Source organism: Theropithecus gelada, chromosome 20, assembly GCF_003255815.1.
Source record: "Theropithecus gelada isolate Dixy chromosome 20, Tgel_1.0, whole genome shotgun sequence".
NCBI lineage: Eukaryota > Metazoa > Chordata > Mammalia > Primates > Cercopithecidae > Theropithecus > Theropithecus gelada.
The window spans coordinates 49,220,481-49,238,441 of NC_037688.1; the positions used below are offsets into that span (position 1 = coordinate 49,220,481).

Sequence of the window (17,961 nt, forward strand, 5' to 3'; positions counted from 1 at the left end):
GATTACAGGCATGCACTACCATGCCTAGCTAATTTTTGTGTTTTTAGTAGAGATGGGGTTTCACCATGTTGAACAGACGGGTCTCGAACTGCTGACCTCAAATGATCCGCCTGCCTGAGCCTCTCAAAGTGCTGGAATTACAGGCATGAGCACCTGACCTATCAAATTATTATCAAGTACCTGTTGGGACATTTAAAGAAATGTAGATTTTCATTAATTAGAGTTAGACATCTTGATGTTAGTATTTCATTTTGGGCATTGGTCCTAAAAAGTATATGTTAGCCTAGGCTTGGGGACCACAGTGCTCAGTTTGATTAATGGAGAATAGATATAGACTAGGAATTCAGAAATCTAGAATCTCTAGAAGCAAATGGTTTTTATTCATAACTGCAGCCTAGGACCAGTTCATGGCTCTTGAGTTCTGCCAGGAGATGGTTTGGCACCAGGAGGTAGCCTTGCCTGGGCAATGAGCAGTCATACCCTGTGGGACAACTGAGCTCTTTAGCCTGGTTAGTAACTTGCTCTGATAAGGAGAGGCTGGGGCTGGCCCTGGTGCCAGAGATTTGAATCCTAACCTCCTGCATATAACCTGGGTTTTGTTTGTTTTTACCATAGGCTAAGGACGGGATTTTTTCCCCTATTTTTGAGAATTATGTAGATCCCTTTGGGCTGGACGTTCCTTACATACCGTTCATGATCTTTGACTTGCCATGTTCTTTACCTTGTGAGAATCAAGGTAAAAACTTGGTGAGACTGTTTCCTTGGCTGTCTTATCTGATGGCCAAGAAGAAAAGGTACAGACACGTTTCCTGATGAAATCTGTCAGAGCGCTTCCAAATACTGGGTTGCCCTTTGAAATTGACCAGTTATGGCCGGGGGTGGTGGCTTATGCCTGTAATCCCAACACTTGGGGAGGCTTGAGGTGCATGGATCACTTGAGGCCAGGAGTTCGAGGCCAGTGTGGCCAACATGGCAAAACCCTGTCTCTACTAAAACATACAAAAATTTGCTGGATGTGGTGGCGCCTGCCTGTAAACCCAACTACTTAGGAGGCTGAGACATGAGAATTGCTTGAATCTGGGAGGTGGAGGTTGCGGTGGGCTGAAATCATGCCATTGCGCTCCAGCCTAGGCAACAGAACGAGACTTGTGTCTCAAAAACAAAAAAACACACACACACAAAATAAACAACAATGACCAGTTAGAAAAGGGCCCCAGGCCAGGCAAGTATTACCCACCTGATCACACACATACACCTCATACTCACCCTGGCAGGGGTATCTTAGGAAAATTGTCAAAATATCTGGGAAGTTTTGAAAATAAACTTTGTGAAGCAAGTCAGGTGAACTTTGAGGTCCATGGAACACCTTTCAGAGTGCGCTGGCCTCTTGGTACTGTCCCCTCTTCTCTGGAGCTAGGGTACCTAGGCATTTGGTGTGGAAAGAAGATGGTTACCTGTCCCCTTCCCCACCCCATCAGCTGTCACCCACTTTGGTTTGTCAATGCTGGGCCTAATTAATTAGAAACTTCCAAAAGACGTTGATTTTTGTTGTTGTTGTTTGTCAAATTGGTGGACACAAGGTGCGAGCTCTATGACAAGTAGGAAATGCATCTACACAACCTCAGAACTGGGCTTGGCTCATAGCAGGCACTTGGTGAATACCAGTTGACTTTGAGGATGAATTGATTGAGGGAAGATGAGTATATGTGTTCTGTCATATTTTGTCCAAAGTGAGAAATTTAGGAACTGGAAAAAAAAGAAACACTGTATTTTTTGTTGTTGTTCGTGTTCTTGTATTCAAATTCTAGGCTTCTGAGAACAACGTTTCAGCAGTTTTATTATACATAATAAGACAAATTCTGAGAGTAGTAATTGTCCCATGGAATTAATTTAGTGTAGTAGTTTCTGAAAATATAAATTCCTGCTTCAATTAAGTTTCAGATGACAGTTGAAGGAAGCTTCTTGCAAATCAGAAATGTGCTTAATATTTATTGAGCTACCATCTTGCCTTGATTAAGTCACTTGAACTCGAAAGTGAGTCTGGTTTGTGGATTTGGTGAAGAATTAGCATCTCAGTTCACTTAAGTAGAGCACCTAAAATGTGATTGCTTTCAAAAAGGTGAGAAATGTCACCTGGGAGGACTACATGTGGAAGGAAATCACCTGTGTATGAAATGCATAGAGCTAGAACTTTCTGGTTTTACTCCTTTAGTTTTTATTTGTGTTTTTGTACGAGCATTTCAGCAGAAAGGGCCAGTTGTGTTGAGTGTTGATTTGTTTATAGCCTAGACTTTTAGAGCTGAAAGAAATAACGCGATCCATCTTGTTGAAGACACTCATCTTACAGGCGAGGAGATTGAAGTCCATAGAAGGAATGTAAGTTACCCAGAGTGGACATGCTGGCGTGGCAGTCACCAGGTGAGGCTGATGGAGAGAACTGAGCAATGATTTCTTGACTGGAAACTCACCCCTGGGAGGTTTTCCATATGTGGGGACCTTTCCCAGTCCATCAAACTGACCACTACACCAGAAATGCAGAACACACAATAGACAGAAGGTGGAATATTAGAGCTTTGCGAAAAAACAAAGACAGGCAGCCCAAGCATCTGGTTTCTTAATTAGCCTTTGTTCCTGCACAGGGAGAAAGGTAGGTACTGGGGTATTGCCATGGCAGTTCCTGAATTGACCTATGGAGGCTGGAACTGGGGGTCATCAGGGAACTTGGCCCACGTCTGTTGATAGAAGGAATCCCAGTTGGTTGCAGGCCCTCACGGAAGCATAGCTGAGGGTTCCTCTTTCCCTATCCTGCCTTTACTATATATTTGATTTCAGTTCACTTTAATTTTATAAAATACTTTATTATGGAAAATTTTAGGCCAGGTGCAGTGGCTTACACCTGTAATCCCAGTATGTTGGGAGGCCGAGGTGGGCACGTCACCTGAGGTCAGGAGTTCGAGACCAACCTGGCCAACATGATGAAACCTTGTCTCTACTAAAAAGACAAAAATTAGCTAGGTGTGGTGGCACGAGCCCATAATCCCAGCTACTCAGGAGGCTGAGGCAGGAGAATTGCTTGAACCTGGGAGGTGGAGGTTTCAGTGAGCCAAGAGCAAGCCGCTGCACTCCAGCCTGGGTGACAGAGTGAGACACTCTCAAAAAATAAATAAATACATAAATTTTACACACGTACAGTGGTAGGATACTATAACCTCTGTGTACCCATCGCCTACTGCTTGGTTAGTGATGATCAGTACCTTACCAGGCTCTCTCCATTTGTGCCCTTTTCCTACCATCTCCTCCTGCCCAGTGGATTAGTGATGACCCTTGAGCAACTCAGGGGTTAAGGGTGCTGACCCTGCCAGTCGAAAATCTGCTTATAACCTTTTGACTGCATAAAAGCTTGACTACTACTAATCCCCTGCTGTTGATCAGAAGCCTTACCAATAGCATACACAGTTGCTTAACACAAATTTCATGTTTTAAGTCTTATATACTGTATTTTTACAGTGAAGTAAGCTAGAGAAAAGAAAATGTTATTAGGAAAACTGTAAGGGGCTGGGCGCGGTGGCTCATGCCTGTAATCCGAGCACTTTGGGAGGCCAAGGTGGGTAGATCACCCGAGGTCAGGAGTTTGAGAACAGCCTGGCCAACATGACAAAACCGCGTCTCTACTAAAAATACAAAAAACTAGCCGGGCGAGGTAGCGGGCGCCTGTAGTCCCAGCTACTCGGGAGGCTGAGGCCGGAGAATGGCGTAAACCCGGGAGGTGGAGCTTGCAGTGAGCTGAGATCCGGCCACTGCACTCCAGCCCGGGCAACAGAGCGAGACTCCGTCTCAAAAAAAAAAAAAAAAAATACAAAAAAATTAGCCAGACGTGGTGGCGTGTTGTTCCTGTAGTCCCAGCTATTCAGGAGGCTGAGGCAAGAGACTCGCTTGAACCCATGCGGCAGAGGTTGGCAGTGAACCGAGACCGCTCCACTGCACTGCAGCCTAGGCGACAGGCGACAGAGCGAGACGCCGTCTCGATTAAAAAAAGAAAGAGGCCGGGCGCGGTGGCTCAAGCCTGTAATCCCAGCACTTTGGGAGGCCGAGACGGGCGGATCACGAGGTCAGGAGATCGAGACCATCCTGGCGAACATGGTGAAACCCCGTCTCTACTAAAAAATACAAAAAACTAGCCGGGCGAGGTGGCGGGCGCCTGTAGTCCCAGCTACTCGGGAGGCTGAGGCAGGAGAATGGCGTAAGCCCGGGAAGCGGAGCTTGCAGTGAGCCGAGATCGCGCCACTGCACTCCAGCCTGGGCGACAGAGCGAGACTCCGTCTGAAAAAAAAAAAAAAAAAAAGAAAGAAAAAAAGCCATTAAGGAAAAGAAAATATGTACCATTCACCAAGTGAAAGTGGGTCATCGCCACGGTCTTCATCCTCGTGGTCTTCACATTGAGTAGGCTGAAGAGGATGAGGAGGGGCTGGTCTTGATCTCTTGGGTGGCAGAGGCTGAGGAGGTTGAAGGGGAGCAGGAGAGATTGAAAACTATGTCCATATATGTAGACCCACACAGTTCAGACCCATGTTGCTCATGGGTCAAGTGTATTTTAAAGCAGATCCCAGGTGTTGTATCATTTCATTGCAATATTTCCACTCCCTGTTTTGAACTAATGGAAACTTAGTTCCAATCTGATGGGGAACCTAACAGAAACTAGATACTTACAGAGTAATTAAGGATTAAACTGAAAGAATTCCCCTTGGGTATCAACTTTGGAAAGTTTTGTTTTCCAAATGACTTTATTCAGGTGTTGGTGCCGTTGTTGGGGCCGGAGGGGTTAAGTGAGGAGAGTGGCTGAGAGTGGGGGGAAACAGCTAGGCTTCTTCTGGAATGGGGTTTAGGGTGAGGAGAGAGTGGCTGCTAGGAGCAGCTTCATGAGCCTTCTGCTTGGAGCGTGTGAACCTGAAAATGAACCTTGAATTTATCATTGCAATGAGTATTTCATGGAAAACCATGTGAGCATTTCCCAGACCCTTCCTTTTATATGTGACTGCATCACCACAGCTGATGTTACCTCTTTTTGTTTCAGATGGGAATAACTGGGAACACAAGTCCATTTGGACAGCCCTTTAGTCAAGCTGGAGGGCAGCCAATGGGAGCCACTGGAGTGAACCCCCAGTTAGCCAGCAAACAGAGCATGGTCAACAGTTTACCCACCTTCCCTACAGACATCAAGAATACTTCAGTCACCAACGTGCCAAATATGGTAAGTTACCCTTGGCTCTCAGTGCTGTGGCTCTCCGGTGGGTGCTGTGGTCTATGGATTTTTATCATGCTCACAGTGAAAATCTGTAACTAAAAGTGTGTCAGTAGGTGATAGGAAGAGAACCCAGATTTCTCATGAGTAGCTCTCTAAATGAGTTTTAACATTTTCTGTGATGAGCTAGCAACAGGAGAGAGAGGTGAGGATGATTCAGCCACTCCTCCCAGGCACCTTTTGTTGATGGAGAAAATCCATGTACACGAATTGCTTTACCTTTCTCTCCAGAATCATGAGAACCAGAGAGACTGGCCTTTTTTACACTTCCTGTTTGTTAGTGGCTTGATGGTATCAGTAGAAGCCCATTGATTTGTATTACCGTCAGATGAAGGACATTTATCTTCCAAGGACAATACTCTGTTGATGACTTGTGTATTATGTCCAACACGATAGATGATTCCACGTGTCTTCATCCTCCCTGAGGTTTGAAGGGATTTTATAGGTGGGAAATCTATGAAATAGGAACTATCCTTATCACTTCTCAACCTGATGAATCAAGATATTAATGGGAAACTATCTGCTTTTGTGCCACAAAATAATAGAATCTCTTTTATTTCAAAACACTGAGGGGTAGTGCATTGTTTTGTCCAGCCTCTCTTGCTCACCCCAGCTGCTGCATGTCTAGTGTGCCCTTGGTGGTGGGTGAAGACCACAAGCAGCCGTCTCTCCCCCGTGTGCTTGTTGCTGGGAGCCTGGCCTTCCCAGCTGCCGTAGTGATTTGGAAAGATCACAAGAAAGTGAGAGGATTATGTTCAGAAAAAGTTGCTTTTTGTCTTTCAGGTTTTTATACTTTTTATTTTGAAGTATTTGTTGTAAAGATAGTACAGAGAATTCCTATATATCCTTCACCTCATCCAGCTTCCTCTGATGTATCTTATATAACCTTGGTCGTTCCTCAAAACTAAGTAATTAACATTGCTTATAGTGCTTAGAAGTTTTGAGGCTATTGGGAAGCAGAGAGAGCCAGATCTCTTTCTCTTCTTGTTTGATAAAATCAGGAAATGGGAATAATGGGGTGTCCTGTCAGGTGCTGGCTCCCTGCTGTATGGTACCTCCATTTAAAAAGGTGGTTGAGGTCGGGCATGGTGGGTCACACCTGTAATCCCAGCACTTTGGGAAGCTGAGGTGGGTGGATCACGAGGTCAGGAGTTCGAGACTAGGCTGGCCAAGATGATGAAAACCCGTCTCTACTAAAAATACAAAAATTAGCCGGGTGTGGTGGCAGACACCTGTAATCCCAGTTACTCAGGAGGCTGAGGTGGGAGAATTGCTTGAACCCGGGAGGCGGAGGTTGTAGTGAGCCGAGATCGCACCACTGCACTTTAGCCTGGGTGACAGAGCAAGAAAATAAGTAACAAAACTTGCTCTCAAAACTATGAAAACAACCTGAAGTTCTTAGGACTTCTTTATTTCTTCTGACAATCCCCTTGTAACTTTCCTTGATATGCTTCTTTCTTTCTGATAACTTTTTGTTACCAGGATTGCCCTGTTCCTGATAGTACAGGTCCAGAACCCGAAGCAGAGCCCAGAGGACCCTAGGTCAGCCCCTCAAGTTCAGGGAACAGTACTGACCTGTGTAATGCTGGGCTCTGTCTCCACACAAATCCTGTTCTCTCCTGCGCTTACTTTTCCAGTCTTCACTGAAAGGACAGCAGTGTGGACTGTGGGGTTGGCTGTCATCGATTGTGCCTGCTCAGTAACCAGGAGCACATTTGGCTTCATAGTGAAAGCATTTGCTTTTCGCAAGACTTCCTGTGTTTTACAGTCAGGGAAACCCTGACCTAACATTTTCGTCGCTTTTCTCTTTTAAAGTATTCTCCAGCCCCACTTCCCCATCCCCTCTCCTTTATCCACAACTTAGTGACAGAATCTGTGCTCTGGGCCCCTCTGCTGCCTCCACTACTGCTCCAGAGGGCTGAACTTGGCAGATGTGATATGCTTGTCAAGGGCAGGTTCGGCCGGGAACGCGAAGAGGCTACTCATTCCCTTCACCTGCAGGAGGGCCGGAGCCCTTTGGCCCGGGGCAGGCCCCCCTCTGCCTCTGCACTGATGGCAGTTCTCTGCTGTGAACCGGTTGTGCCCCAGAGGATGTTGGGCAGCATCCCTGTCCCTACCCATTGGGTGCTTATGACCGTCTCCCCTAAGTCATGACAATCAAAAATGGCTCTAGGCACTGACATATGTTCCCCAGGGCATAGTCTTCCCCAGTTAAAAACTGCTCTGGAGAGTGGTTAGGAGAAGCAGTAGCAACAGCATCTCATCCTTTTGCCTGTCTTCGAGACATCTGACAGAAGTAGAACCAGTTCTCTTCATCTCTGCCTGTCTCTCTTTCTCCCCTCCGCCCCGCCTTTCCCTTCTTTCATCCCTCCCTTTCCCCTTCTCTCCCCACCCCCTGTCTTTCTCTCTCCCTCTCTTCTGTTTCTGCCTCTCTCTCTGGTCTTCTCAGGGTAAACTGAGAAAGCGTTTTCATCCATGGAAACTGCATTGCTTGCCTGGTGGCCACTGTCTCACAAGAACCCCTGTGGACTTTGAGACAGATCCATAGATACCTCTTGGGGGTAAACTGACACCACTGACCCTGGAGGGCACAGATCAGACGGGGCTGTGCCCACATGTGCTTTTGTGAGGCAGCCTGACCCAGGAACAGCCTTCAGTGCTCCACATAGTGGTAGGAACTAGAGGGGACTGGTGGGAAAGTGGGGTACCAGCACACATGGTCTCCCCGACATCTTTGTAGGTAATTTTTACCCTATTCCTGCAATAGTCTCTTGAGAGACATCATTGCAGGTCCCATTTTACAACTGAGCAAGTTGAGACTCTGAGGGGTTTGGGTTATTCAAAGCTATATGTAGCTTCCTGTTTGCAAAGCATAAAACTCCTCACTTATGTTCTGAGGTCATGTTTTTGTAGCCCTGAGCCTGCCAGGAATGCTTCACCAGCCTGTGCTTACAGTTTGTCTGCAGTTCCTCAGATGCATGTTGTAGTCTTTTTGAATTTTCAAAATTATATCTGGCCTCAAAACCCACAGACTTTTACACACTGAGGGTAAACACTTACAGAGAAATCTAGATCTATTTAGTGAAAAAATAAAAATATGAGGTGTTGAACATATTTGCATTTATTGTCATGCTTTGAGGGGTACCCAACTAAATTTGGTGTCCCAGACAATCCCAGTCAGGACTCCGGTGCCCAGTCACCTGGTGCCCTCTGCAGCTCTTTCCTGGGGTGATTCAGCCACGTGGTCTTGGGCCAGGGAGCTCTTGTTCCTCTCCCCTCCTAATTTCTGTAGGAGTTCAACATCACTGGGTAGCATTGAGGAAGGGAAGGATATGATCATTCAATTAATTTGTCACATGTGTTGAAAGCCTTTTGTGGGCTCAGGTGCTGGAGTTGGCTCCCCAGAAGGCAACTGGGAGTGCCCAGAGCTCACTCCACTTTCATGAAATGGAGGGTGTAGTGGCCATGGAAAACATATCATTACAAACTGCTCCAAGAGGTCTGAGTAGCAGTCAGCGGTTCAGATTGACACAGGGACCTCTTTAGATGGAGTCATCAGAGAAGGCCACATTGAAGAAGGAGATTTAAAGGCAAGAATGGAAAGTTGAGAAGCCATAGAGACCCCATGGTACTGGGAGAGCACTGGCTTGCGTAGGAACTGGCAGAAGTCCAGAAAGGCCACCATGAGGGAAGGGAGCACGGCGTGAGTGGAAGTTGGGAGCTGAGCAGGAACCAATTCAGGAGGCCTTGGAGGGAAGGTGGGCCATCAGCTTACAGGGTAGGTTGTGATGCAGGAAGTAGAAGCCACTTTAGTTGAGTGAGGAGAAGTTCAAGGGCGGTCCTTCTGGAAGCGGAACCCACCTAATTCTTGGTGACGTCTTGCTTAAGCTTTGGATTGGGCTTTCTGACATTTTTCACAAAACGCCGTGTAGAAGTGGGACACGTCTTGGACTGAGAACATTCAGTGACCAGAGGGGCCTCATCTTCAGGTTCTCCCACGTGGTCTCCTGCAGAGTTATTTCTAATGTGATTTTTTTTTTTTTTTTTTTTTTTTAAGAACTGCATTATGGAAACTTCATCGTCCTTTTTTTTTATTTTGTTTTAACTTCACCATTCTTAAAGTTGAGATGCAGGAGATTCATCAGGAGTGCTGCTTATTTAAAATTGCTCATGAGAGTGATATTACTATTTGTTGTGATGGAGTGTCAGAATTTTGGAGTTGAGGTTGTGGACGGGGCCCACAGCAGCTGCTGATGTACATCTCTGAACGGAAGGGCGGTGTGGCTGGAAGACTGTGTCGACAGGAGGATGGGAGAGGGGTCTTCTGTGTCCTGCCAGAATATCACAGCTGCGGCAGTGACACTGGTAGCTCCTGAGTGGCAAGCCATGTGCTGGGATGCCCTCCAGGCCCCGCTGTGTCCAGGGGTTCATTCCATTGCTGTGTCTCAGCACCTGTCCATGGCCCCACCTGCATCTGAGTGACTTGCAGTTCCTGGGCCTCACCCAGTCCTCCTGATTCACAATCTCTTAGGACAAAGGTGCAGAATCTGTGTTTGGTAGTCACTCTTGTGAAACTTCAGCTTTATTCTTTCTCAGTTTCCCAATTAATACCACCTAATTCCCTGTGATATAACTCAGATAATTCCTGAACACATGGGCTTGCGGTTCTTGGTGTTTTGCTGGAACTCATGGTTTTACATGAGCTGCTCCAGTGATTCTGATCTGGAATAAAGACCATGAAAGCCACTGTCCACTGACACCGTGAGCCATTGGCGTCGTGACCAGCTGTCCCACTGTAGAGTGGACTTACTTTGTTGGTCTTCATGTCCACGTTAGTACTTCAGAAGACTTCACTAATCTTCCTTCACCCCCCAACCTTGTTTGTCAAATTTTCATAGTTTTCTGTCCCATGTCTAGATTGTGATCATTGAGGGAGCAAGACTTAAACTGACTGCACAGGGTTAAGCTTCATGAACGCCGGAGTCTCTGTCTTTGTTGTCATCTTTGATGAGCTCCTCTCAGTTTTGGTTTCCTTGCACGGATGCCTGTGTTCCCTAACATTATACACAAGCTCCTTTCACTGCACAAGTAGAAATTGTAAAATCACTGCTTGTCTAATACTTCCCTCTAGCCTAGGACTAAAGAGATTCCATATAGAGTTCTGTGGAGACGGCAGGTGAATAGTCTTGTCATCTCTTCACCGTAACAGTGTCTGTAGAAAAATTACACCATGATTATGAATTGTGTTTCACTAACTGAATTGGAAAACGTGGGGAAGGTTTGGAAGTAAGCCCTTGTCCATAATTATTAGTGATTTAAGTGTTTGTGTATTCTTAAGAGTTTACATGTATTGCCTCCATCTGTGTCTTGAAGATCGCTGAGAAAACATGTATGCAGGGCCTTCAAATGCCACTAAGTATAAATGTTCCGTTCAAACTTATCCCCATTGGTTTTGGCAGTAAGAATCAGCTGGGAAACATAATTTAAGCACAAAATAATGATATGTGATGTGTTGCAAATAACAAGAAACTAGAAATTGAGAAAAAGTAGCCAGTCCTTTGGTATCAGGGGCAGCCCCACATATTACAGGTGCTCAGTCAAGGTCGTTTAACTTTTTTTCCAGTATAGGTTTCCCATTAACCAGCAGTATCTTTTCTAGAGTCTGATTAGCATAACCCTTTCTTCAGCAAAACCTCCTAGGTGTAAGCATAAATCATCTCAGAGATACTCATGTAAAGTGGAGGCTCACCCAGAAGGTTTTTTTGTTTTGTTTTTTGTCTACACAAGATGTACTGCATACTTACTAACAACCAGCATTGCAGCCTCTGCCTGCCTGCTGGAAGTATAATAAGGATAGCAGCGATTTCTGAGAAATGAAGTGACTTCTAGAAGAATCAAGTAAATACACCGCAATAGTCCTGCAAGAAGCAACAACTCAGTAAACAGCACAGGTCATGGGTCTGGGTGAGGTGAGTCGTAGCTAGCAGTAATGCGAATATAATACTTCACTTCCTCTGGAGTGGTGTGAACTACATCAGTCTCTACACAGCCAAAATCACCCTAACTTCCTTTTAACTTTTCCACAACCTTTGGAGATAGCCCTGAGGTTTAAGTCACCAAAAAGACAGTCTGTCCAGTAACTAATTTGCCAAGTTACCAAAAAATTATTGTGTAAATTTTTGTTTGTGTTCCTTTTTTCCTCTAATCCTTAGAACCTATCAATGTCATAAGTATTCTTGAAGAATATATATATATCAACAGTATTGAAGAAGAGTATTCTAAAAACTTTATGTTTTTAGTAAATTGGTAATTCTGTTGAACTTGGTCGTTCGGCTCCTAGTCTGGTCCACCTGTCCCTTTGACCATAGGAATAGATCCAGTGCCTTCTACCTTGCAGGTTGTCTTTTTTGTTGTTTCTTTGGTTGGTCGGGTATTTTTTTTGAGATGGGGTCTCGCTGTCACCCCAGTTGGAGTGCAGTGGTGTAGTCTCAGCTCACTGCAACCTCTTCCTCCCAGGCTCAAGCGATCCTCCCACCTCAGCCTCCCGAGTAGCTTGGACCACAGGCATGTGCCACCATACACAGCAAATATTTTGTATTTTTTGGTAGAGACAGGTTTTGCCGTGTTGCTGAGGCTGGTCTCAAACTCCTGAGCTCAGGAGATCCACCCACCTGGACCTCCCAAAGTGCTAGCATCACAGGTGTGAGCCACCTCTCCCAGCCACTTTATAGGGTTTCTTTGTGCTGTAACAACTAACTCCCACCCCTTCTAGGTAGACTGCTGGGTTCCGAAGGCTGTGGCTGTGGGTCCAGAAAGAAAGTGGGGAGGGAGTGGCAGGTCCGCCACGCTTGGCCACATTTCTTATGCCGAGCCTTGGCCTTGGGCTCGGGCTCTCCTGCTTCCGTTGGCCATTTGCTTTCTACTTTGAATCACAGCTTTAAGATTACTTATAAATCCTTCTGGATTATTCCCCTATTGAATTTAGATGTTTTGTTTCGTTTCGTTTCGTGTTGTTGTTGTTGTTGTTGTTGTTGTTGTTGTTGTTGTTGAGACAGAGTCTCTATCTGTCACCCAGGCTAGACTGCAGTGGCGCTGTCTTGGCTCACTGCAACCTCCGCCTCCCAGGTTCAAGCTATTCTTCTGCCTCAGCCTTCTGAGTAGTTGGGATTACAGGCACCCGCCACTGCACCTGGCTAATTTTTGTATTTTTAGTGGAGACAAGGTTTCACCATGTTGGCTAGGCTGGTCTCGAACTCCTGACCTCGTGATCCACCCACCTCAGCCTCCCAAAGTGCTGGAATTATAAGCGTGAGCCACCGTGCCCGGCCTGTATTTAGATCTTAAATTTTAAGATAATCTTATTTTTTAAAAAATCAATAAACACAAAGCAAAAAGAAGAAAACACAAGAAACGTTTCGTCTATGAAAATAGCTACGTTGTGTTTCTTACCAGTTTATCACCTGAGAGGTGATTATCACTTCTTCCCAGGTTGGCAGCTGTGTACAGTTAATGAACATTTTCTTTGTTTTATGGCGCCACAGCTTTGCATACCCAACTGTTGTAGGTCCTTATGAGGGAACCTGAGCAAGCGGTTATTGCAGAGCCAGCCTTCGTTCTGCCTGATGTTCGCTTTGGTGTCGTTTTCTGATTCTAGGTGGAGGTTGTGGAGGAGACGGGTTTCCAGGTGGGTGGGGGAGCATCTAAGGAGCATGGGTTTGGACCCTGTTGGGATGTGGAAGGTTAGGCATGAGCAGCGGGAATCCCAGCCCGTTGTGGATCGGGGCAGTGGTGGCACAGAGGGGCGACACTGTCCTTCCTTGTTCTTTCTTGGTCAGTCTCTGACTGTTTGGAACACAGGGTCCTTTGAAGACATGATAACCTACTCTTGGACACACAGTAAAAAATGACTTATTTTTCTGTGAGGAATGTGAGGATAAATGTTATTATTCACATTCTGTATGCACATCTCTGTTATGTTCTTAGCATAGAATACAGGCACGATAGGAAAAATGGCATTGGGGCTAAATTACCCAAAACCTATGTAGCAATAACAATCCTAGTAAAAATGCATGTTAGAGTCTTTTGAAAATTAAGGAATAGGCTGGGCGTTGTGGCTCACTCCTGTAATCCCAGCACTTTGGGAGGCCGAGGCGGGCAGATCACTTGAAGTCAGGAGTTCGAGACCAGTCTGGTTAACACAGTGAAGCCCCATCTCTACTAAAAATACAAAAAGTAGTCAGGTGTGGTGGCATACGTCTGTAAGCCCAGCTACTTGGGAGGGTGAGACAGGAGAATTGCTTGAATCACAGAGGCAGAGGTTGCAGTGAGCCGAGATCATGCCATTGCACTCCAGCCTGGGCGACAGAGCGAGACTCCATCACAAAAAAAATAAAAATAATAAAAAAAATTTAAGGAATACCAGAGTAAATGTAAAGAGTTTGTTTTTAAAGGTAGTTTGACGGCTGGGCGCAGTGGCTCACACCTGTAATCCTAGCACTTTGGGAGGCGGAGGCGGGTGGATCACGAGGTCAGGAGATCGAGACCGTCCTGGCTAACATGGTGAAACCCCGTCTGTACTAAAAATACAAAAAATTAGCTGAGTAAGGTGGTGGGCGCCTATAGTCCCAGCTACTCGGGAGTCTGAGGCAGGAGAATGGTGTGAACCGGGGAGGCGGAGCCTGCACTGAGCCGAGATTGCGCCACTGCACTCCAGCCTGGGGGACAGAGCGAGACTCCATCTCGGGGGAGGAAAAAACAGGTAGTTTGACAGTGGAGTATACACAGTGGTTGAGGCTGCCAATTACGTAATAAGCAACACATGCAAAGAGCCTGTGGCTAAACCTAGTGCAGATGATAAGTGGGGTGAGTGGGCTCAGTGAGCTTTGTGTTTACCTGCCGTTACTCAGTGGCTCAAAATAATAACACGAAGGGGAGACTAAGGTTTAAACTAGTATGGCTCTCACACCATACTCACCTCCTCCTTCCACATTACAAATTGCATGTGAAATGATCCTTGCTCCAGAAACATACATTGCATATATTTTAAGGCTTTTGACAGATAGCATGATAGTGCCTTCCAACAAAAGCCATGTACCCAGTTACCAGCATCACACCATCTTCCCAAGGCTAGGGACTGTCACCCCGTCCTTTTGGTTTTTTTTTAGAGAGAGTGTTGCACTTGTTGCGCAAGCTGGAGTGCAATGGCGCAATCTCCGCTCACTGACACCTCTGCTTCCTGGGTTCTAGCTATTCTTTTGCCTCAGCCTCCGGAGTAGCTGGGATTACAGGCGTGTGCCACCGCACCCAGCTAATTTTTTGTATTTTTGGTAGAAATGGGGTTTCACCATGTTAGTTAGGCTGGTCTCAAACTGCTGACCTCAGGTGATCTGCCCACCTCAGTCTCCTTAAGTGCTGAGATTCCAGGCGTGAGCCACTGTACCCAGCCCACCTTACCCTTTAATAGGAGAAAATGATGTCATCTTATTTTGATGAGCATTTCTCTCACGAGTAAGATTTGAAGTGCTTATGTTTAGAGACATAGGCATTTATTTGAGTTGCTTCGGTCCTGTTCTTCACCAGTTTTCCTGTCACATTATCTTAGAACACTATAAAGCAAGGTGGTCAGCCCTCTGTGGAGGAGGAACACAGAGAGCTGCAGGATTGAGGCTCTGCTGCTAAGTGGCTGGCTCATCACCCAGGAAAGGCCCTTTCCTTGGGGCCTCAGTTACGTCACCTGTCATGTGTGGCTAGTTCCCAGAGCACTCCTCCCTCGGGGAGTTGTGTGTCTTCAATGAGCTGCTGTACCTCGGACCCTGAACACAGAGCCTGGCACAGAGTGAGGAATAAAGGTGGACTGGGAGAAGAAGAAATAATAGCTCCATCATGATTTGTTTTGTCTTGTGTCTTTCAGATTTAATTTTTCCTGGTTCATCAATGGCCTTTACACTTGTTCCTAGTGGTTTTAGTCGTAGAAACAATGCCAGTCTTTATGTAATCTAGCCTCTCACACCTATTTAGTGGTACATACAGTCTTCTCCTGCGTTGGAATCGCCCCTGGAGCTTTTGTTCTTTTTTCTCTCTTTTCTCAATGGTTTTGGTTTTGGTTTTGTCTTTTTTTAGCAACAGGGTCTTGCTTTGTTGCCCAGGCTGGGGTACAGTGGCAATTCACAGGCACAATCATGGGACACTATAGCCTTGATCTCCTGGTCTCCAGCAGTTGTCCCACCTTCGCCTCCTGAGTAGCTGGGACTACAGGTGTACCACCACTCCTGGCTTCTTAAATGTCTTTATTCTCATTGTAAAGGTACATATATGTTAGTTTTAGAAAAATTGGGAAAAGTCTAAATTAAAAAAAAAAAAAAGCAGCCTTGTCTCTTAGGGGAAAATGGGAGGATCTGTATTTTGAGAATTTTTACTGGAAGGCTGGGCACAATGGCTCATAGCTATAATCCCAGCACTTTGGGAGGCCAAGGTGAGAGAATTGCTTCTGCCCAGGAGTTCAAGACCAGCTCGAACAACATGGCAAGACTCTGTCTTTACAAAAACTTTTAAAACTTAGCTGGGTGTTGTGATACACACTTCTGTGATCTCAGCTACTCAGGAGGCTGAGGTGAGAGGATCGCTTGAGCCCAGGAGGGTGAGGCTGTGTGAGCCGTGATTGCACTACTTTACTTCAGCCTGGGTAACGGTGAGACCCTGTCTCCAAACATAAAAAGAATTGTTACTGGTAATAGTGAGGAACACTGCTTTATGTTCTGTGACTAAAGCCTTTACTGTCTTTGCATAACAAAGCACTCACCTTAATTACATTCCAATACTTTTACAATTTAATTTTTTATATTTAATTCCTCATCATTTTCTTACTGATTCTTCTGATTTTGTTTTCTCAGGAATTTTCCCCCAGAATGGAATGCTTTTTGATATAAAAATAGTAGTCACTTAAAAAGCTTTTTGTTGAAGCATAAAGGTCTACCTTATTGTTGTTACTAACTTGTTGCCTTAAATAACAGTCATTGGATGTTCTCTCCCACGAATTCAGGCAGGGCTTGGTTGGCCCATTCCCCTGCTCCACATGGCTTTGACAGGGGTTATTTGAGGTCTGCCTTATTTTTCATGGCTGCCTCTTATTTCATTGTAGGTCTGTAGCCATAGGATGTTTAATTAGTCCACCTTTAATAGGCATTTATAATTTTTCCCAGTTTTTAATATTGAATCAGAATGTGATGCATTATCTTTGCACACATATTTTAACATACTTGTCCAATTACTTCCTTAATAATAAATAATGAGAAGTGGAATTACTGTGTAAAGAAATGCATATTTTTCTCTTTGATACATGTTGCTTTCCAAAATTATACTGGATTTCCAGAGTACTTGAGAATTGCCATTTCTTTATATCTTCATCAATACCAATTAGCAGTTTTAAAATCTTGGCCATATTGATAGATTAAAAATGCCTCATTCTTTTATTTCTATTTCTTTAATGATTAGTAAGAACTTTTTAAAAACAGCTTTTTAAGATATAATTCATGTACCATATAGTCCTTGCTTTAAAGTGTGCAGTTCAGTGGTAGTGTATTGTGTAACCATCACCACAGTCAATTCTGAAACATTTTCTCCACTCCATAAAGAAACCCAGTACCATTAGCAGTTATTCCCCATTTCCCCTGAACCCCCATCTCCAGCCAACCTTTAATAGGCTGTCTACCCCCATGGCTGTATCTATTCTGGGCATTTCCTAGAAATTGAATCACACAATATGTGGTCTTTTGTGACTGGCTTCTTTGACGAAGCATGTTTTCAAAGTTCGCATTGTAGTATGTGTGGTTACTTCCCTTTTTATGGTTGAATAATATTCCATTTTGGATATATACTATGTTTGTTTTTCCCTTCATCACTTGGTGGGCATTTGAATTGTATCCATTTTTTGGCTATTTGTAAAAGGCTGTTGTGAACATTTTTTACAGTTTTTGTGTGAACATGCATTTTCAGTTCTTTTGGTTATATACCTAAAATAGGAATTGCAGAGGTCATATGGTAATTTTATGTTTGACCTTCTGAGGAATTGCCAGACTTCTACATCCCACACCACTGTATGAGGATTCCAAGTTCTCCACGTCCTGGCCACCCTGTTGCTATTGGTTAGCATTTGGCTTTTTATTATAGCCATGTGGTGGGTGTGAAGTGGTATCTCACTGTGGTGTTAACTTGCATTTCCCTAATGGCTAATAAGGTTCACCATCTTTTCATGTGCTTATTGACCATTCATGTATCTTCTTTGGATAAATATATATTAAGAGCTTTCACTTATTTTTTAATTGGGCTATTTGTCTTTTTATTAACTGAGTCGTAAGAGTTTTTAAAATATGTTCTAGATGCAAGTGCTTTATCAGACCTGTGATTTGCAAATATTTTCTCTTTCACTTTCCATTTTCACAGTTCATTATTTTGTAATGGTATCCTTTGAAGCATAAAACTTTCTAATTTTTTATGAAATAGGTTTATTTTTCTTTTATCACTTGTGCTTTTGGTGACATACTAAGAAACTGCCTAATCCAAGGTCGTGAAGATTTATTCCTGGTTTTCTTCTATGAATGGTATGATTGTCACTCTTACGTTGAAGTCTTTGCTCCACCTTGAGTTCATTTTTGAGTAGGAGGTAG

General features: G+C 44.6%; 1 protein-coding gene across 2 annotated transcripts in view; it reads left to right on the top strand.

Annotated features, from left to right (window-relative positions):
* CREBBP (CREB binding protein) overlaps window positions 1-17,961 on the top strand; it is a 155,545-nt gene that overhangs the window by 61,439 nt on the left and 76,145 nt on the right. For both annotated transcript variants that reach the window (XM_025370196.1, XM_025370197.1), the window contains exon 3: window positions 5,072-5,248. In XM_025370196.1, the coding sequence (XP_025225981.1) occupies window positions 5,072-5,248 (177 nt within the window). The remainder of the gene's footprint in view (window positions 1-5,071; window positions 5,249-17,961) is intronic.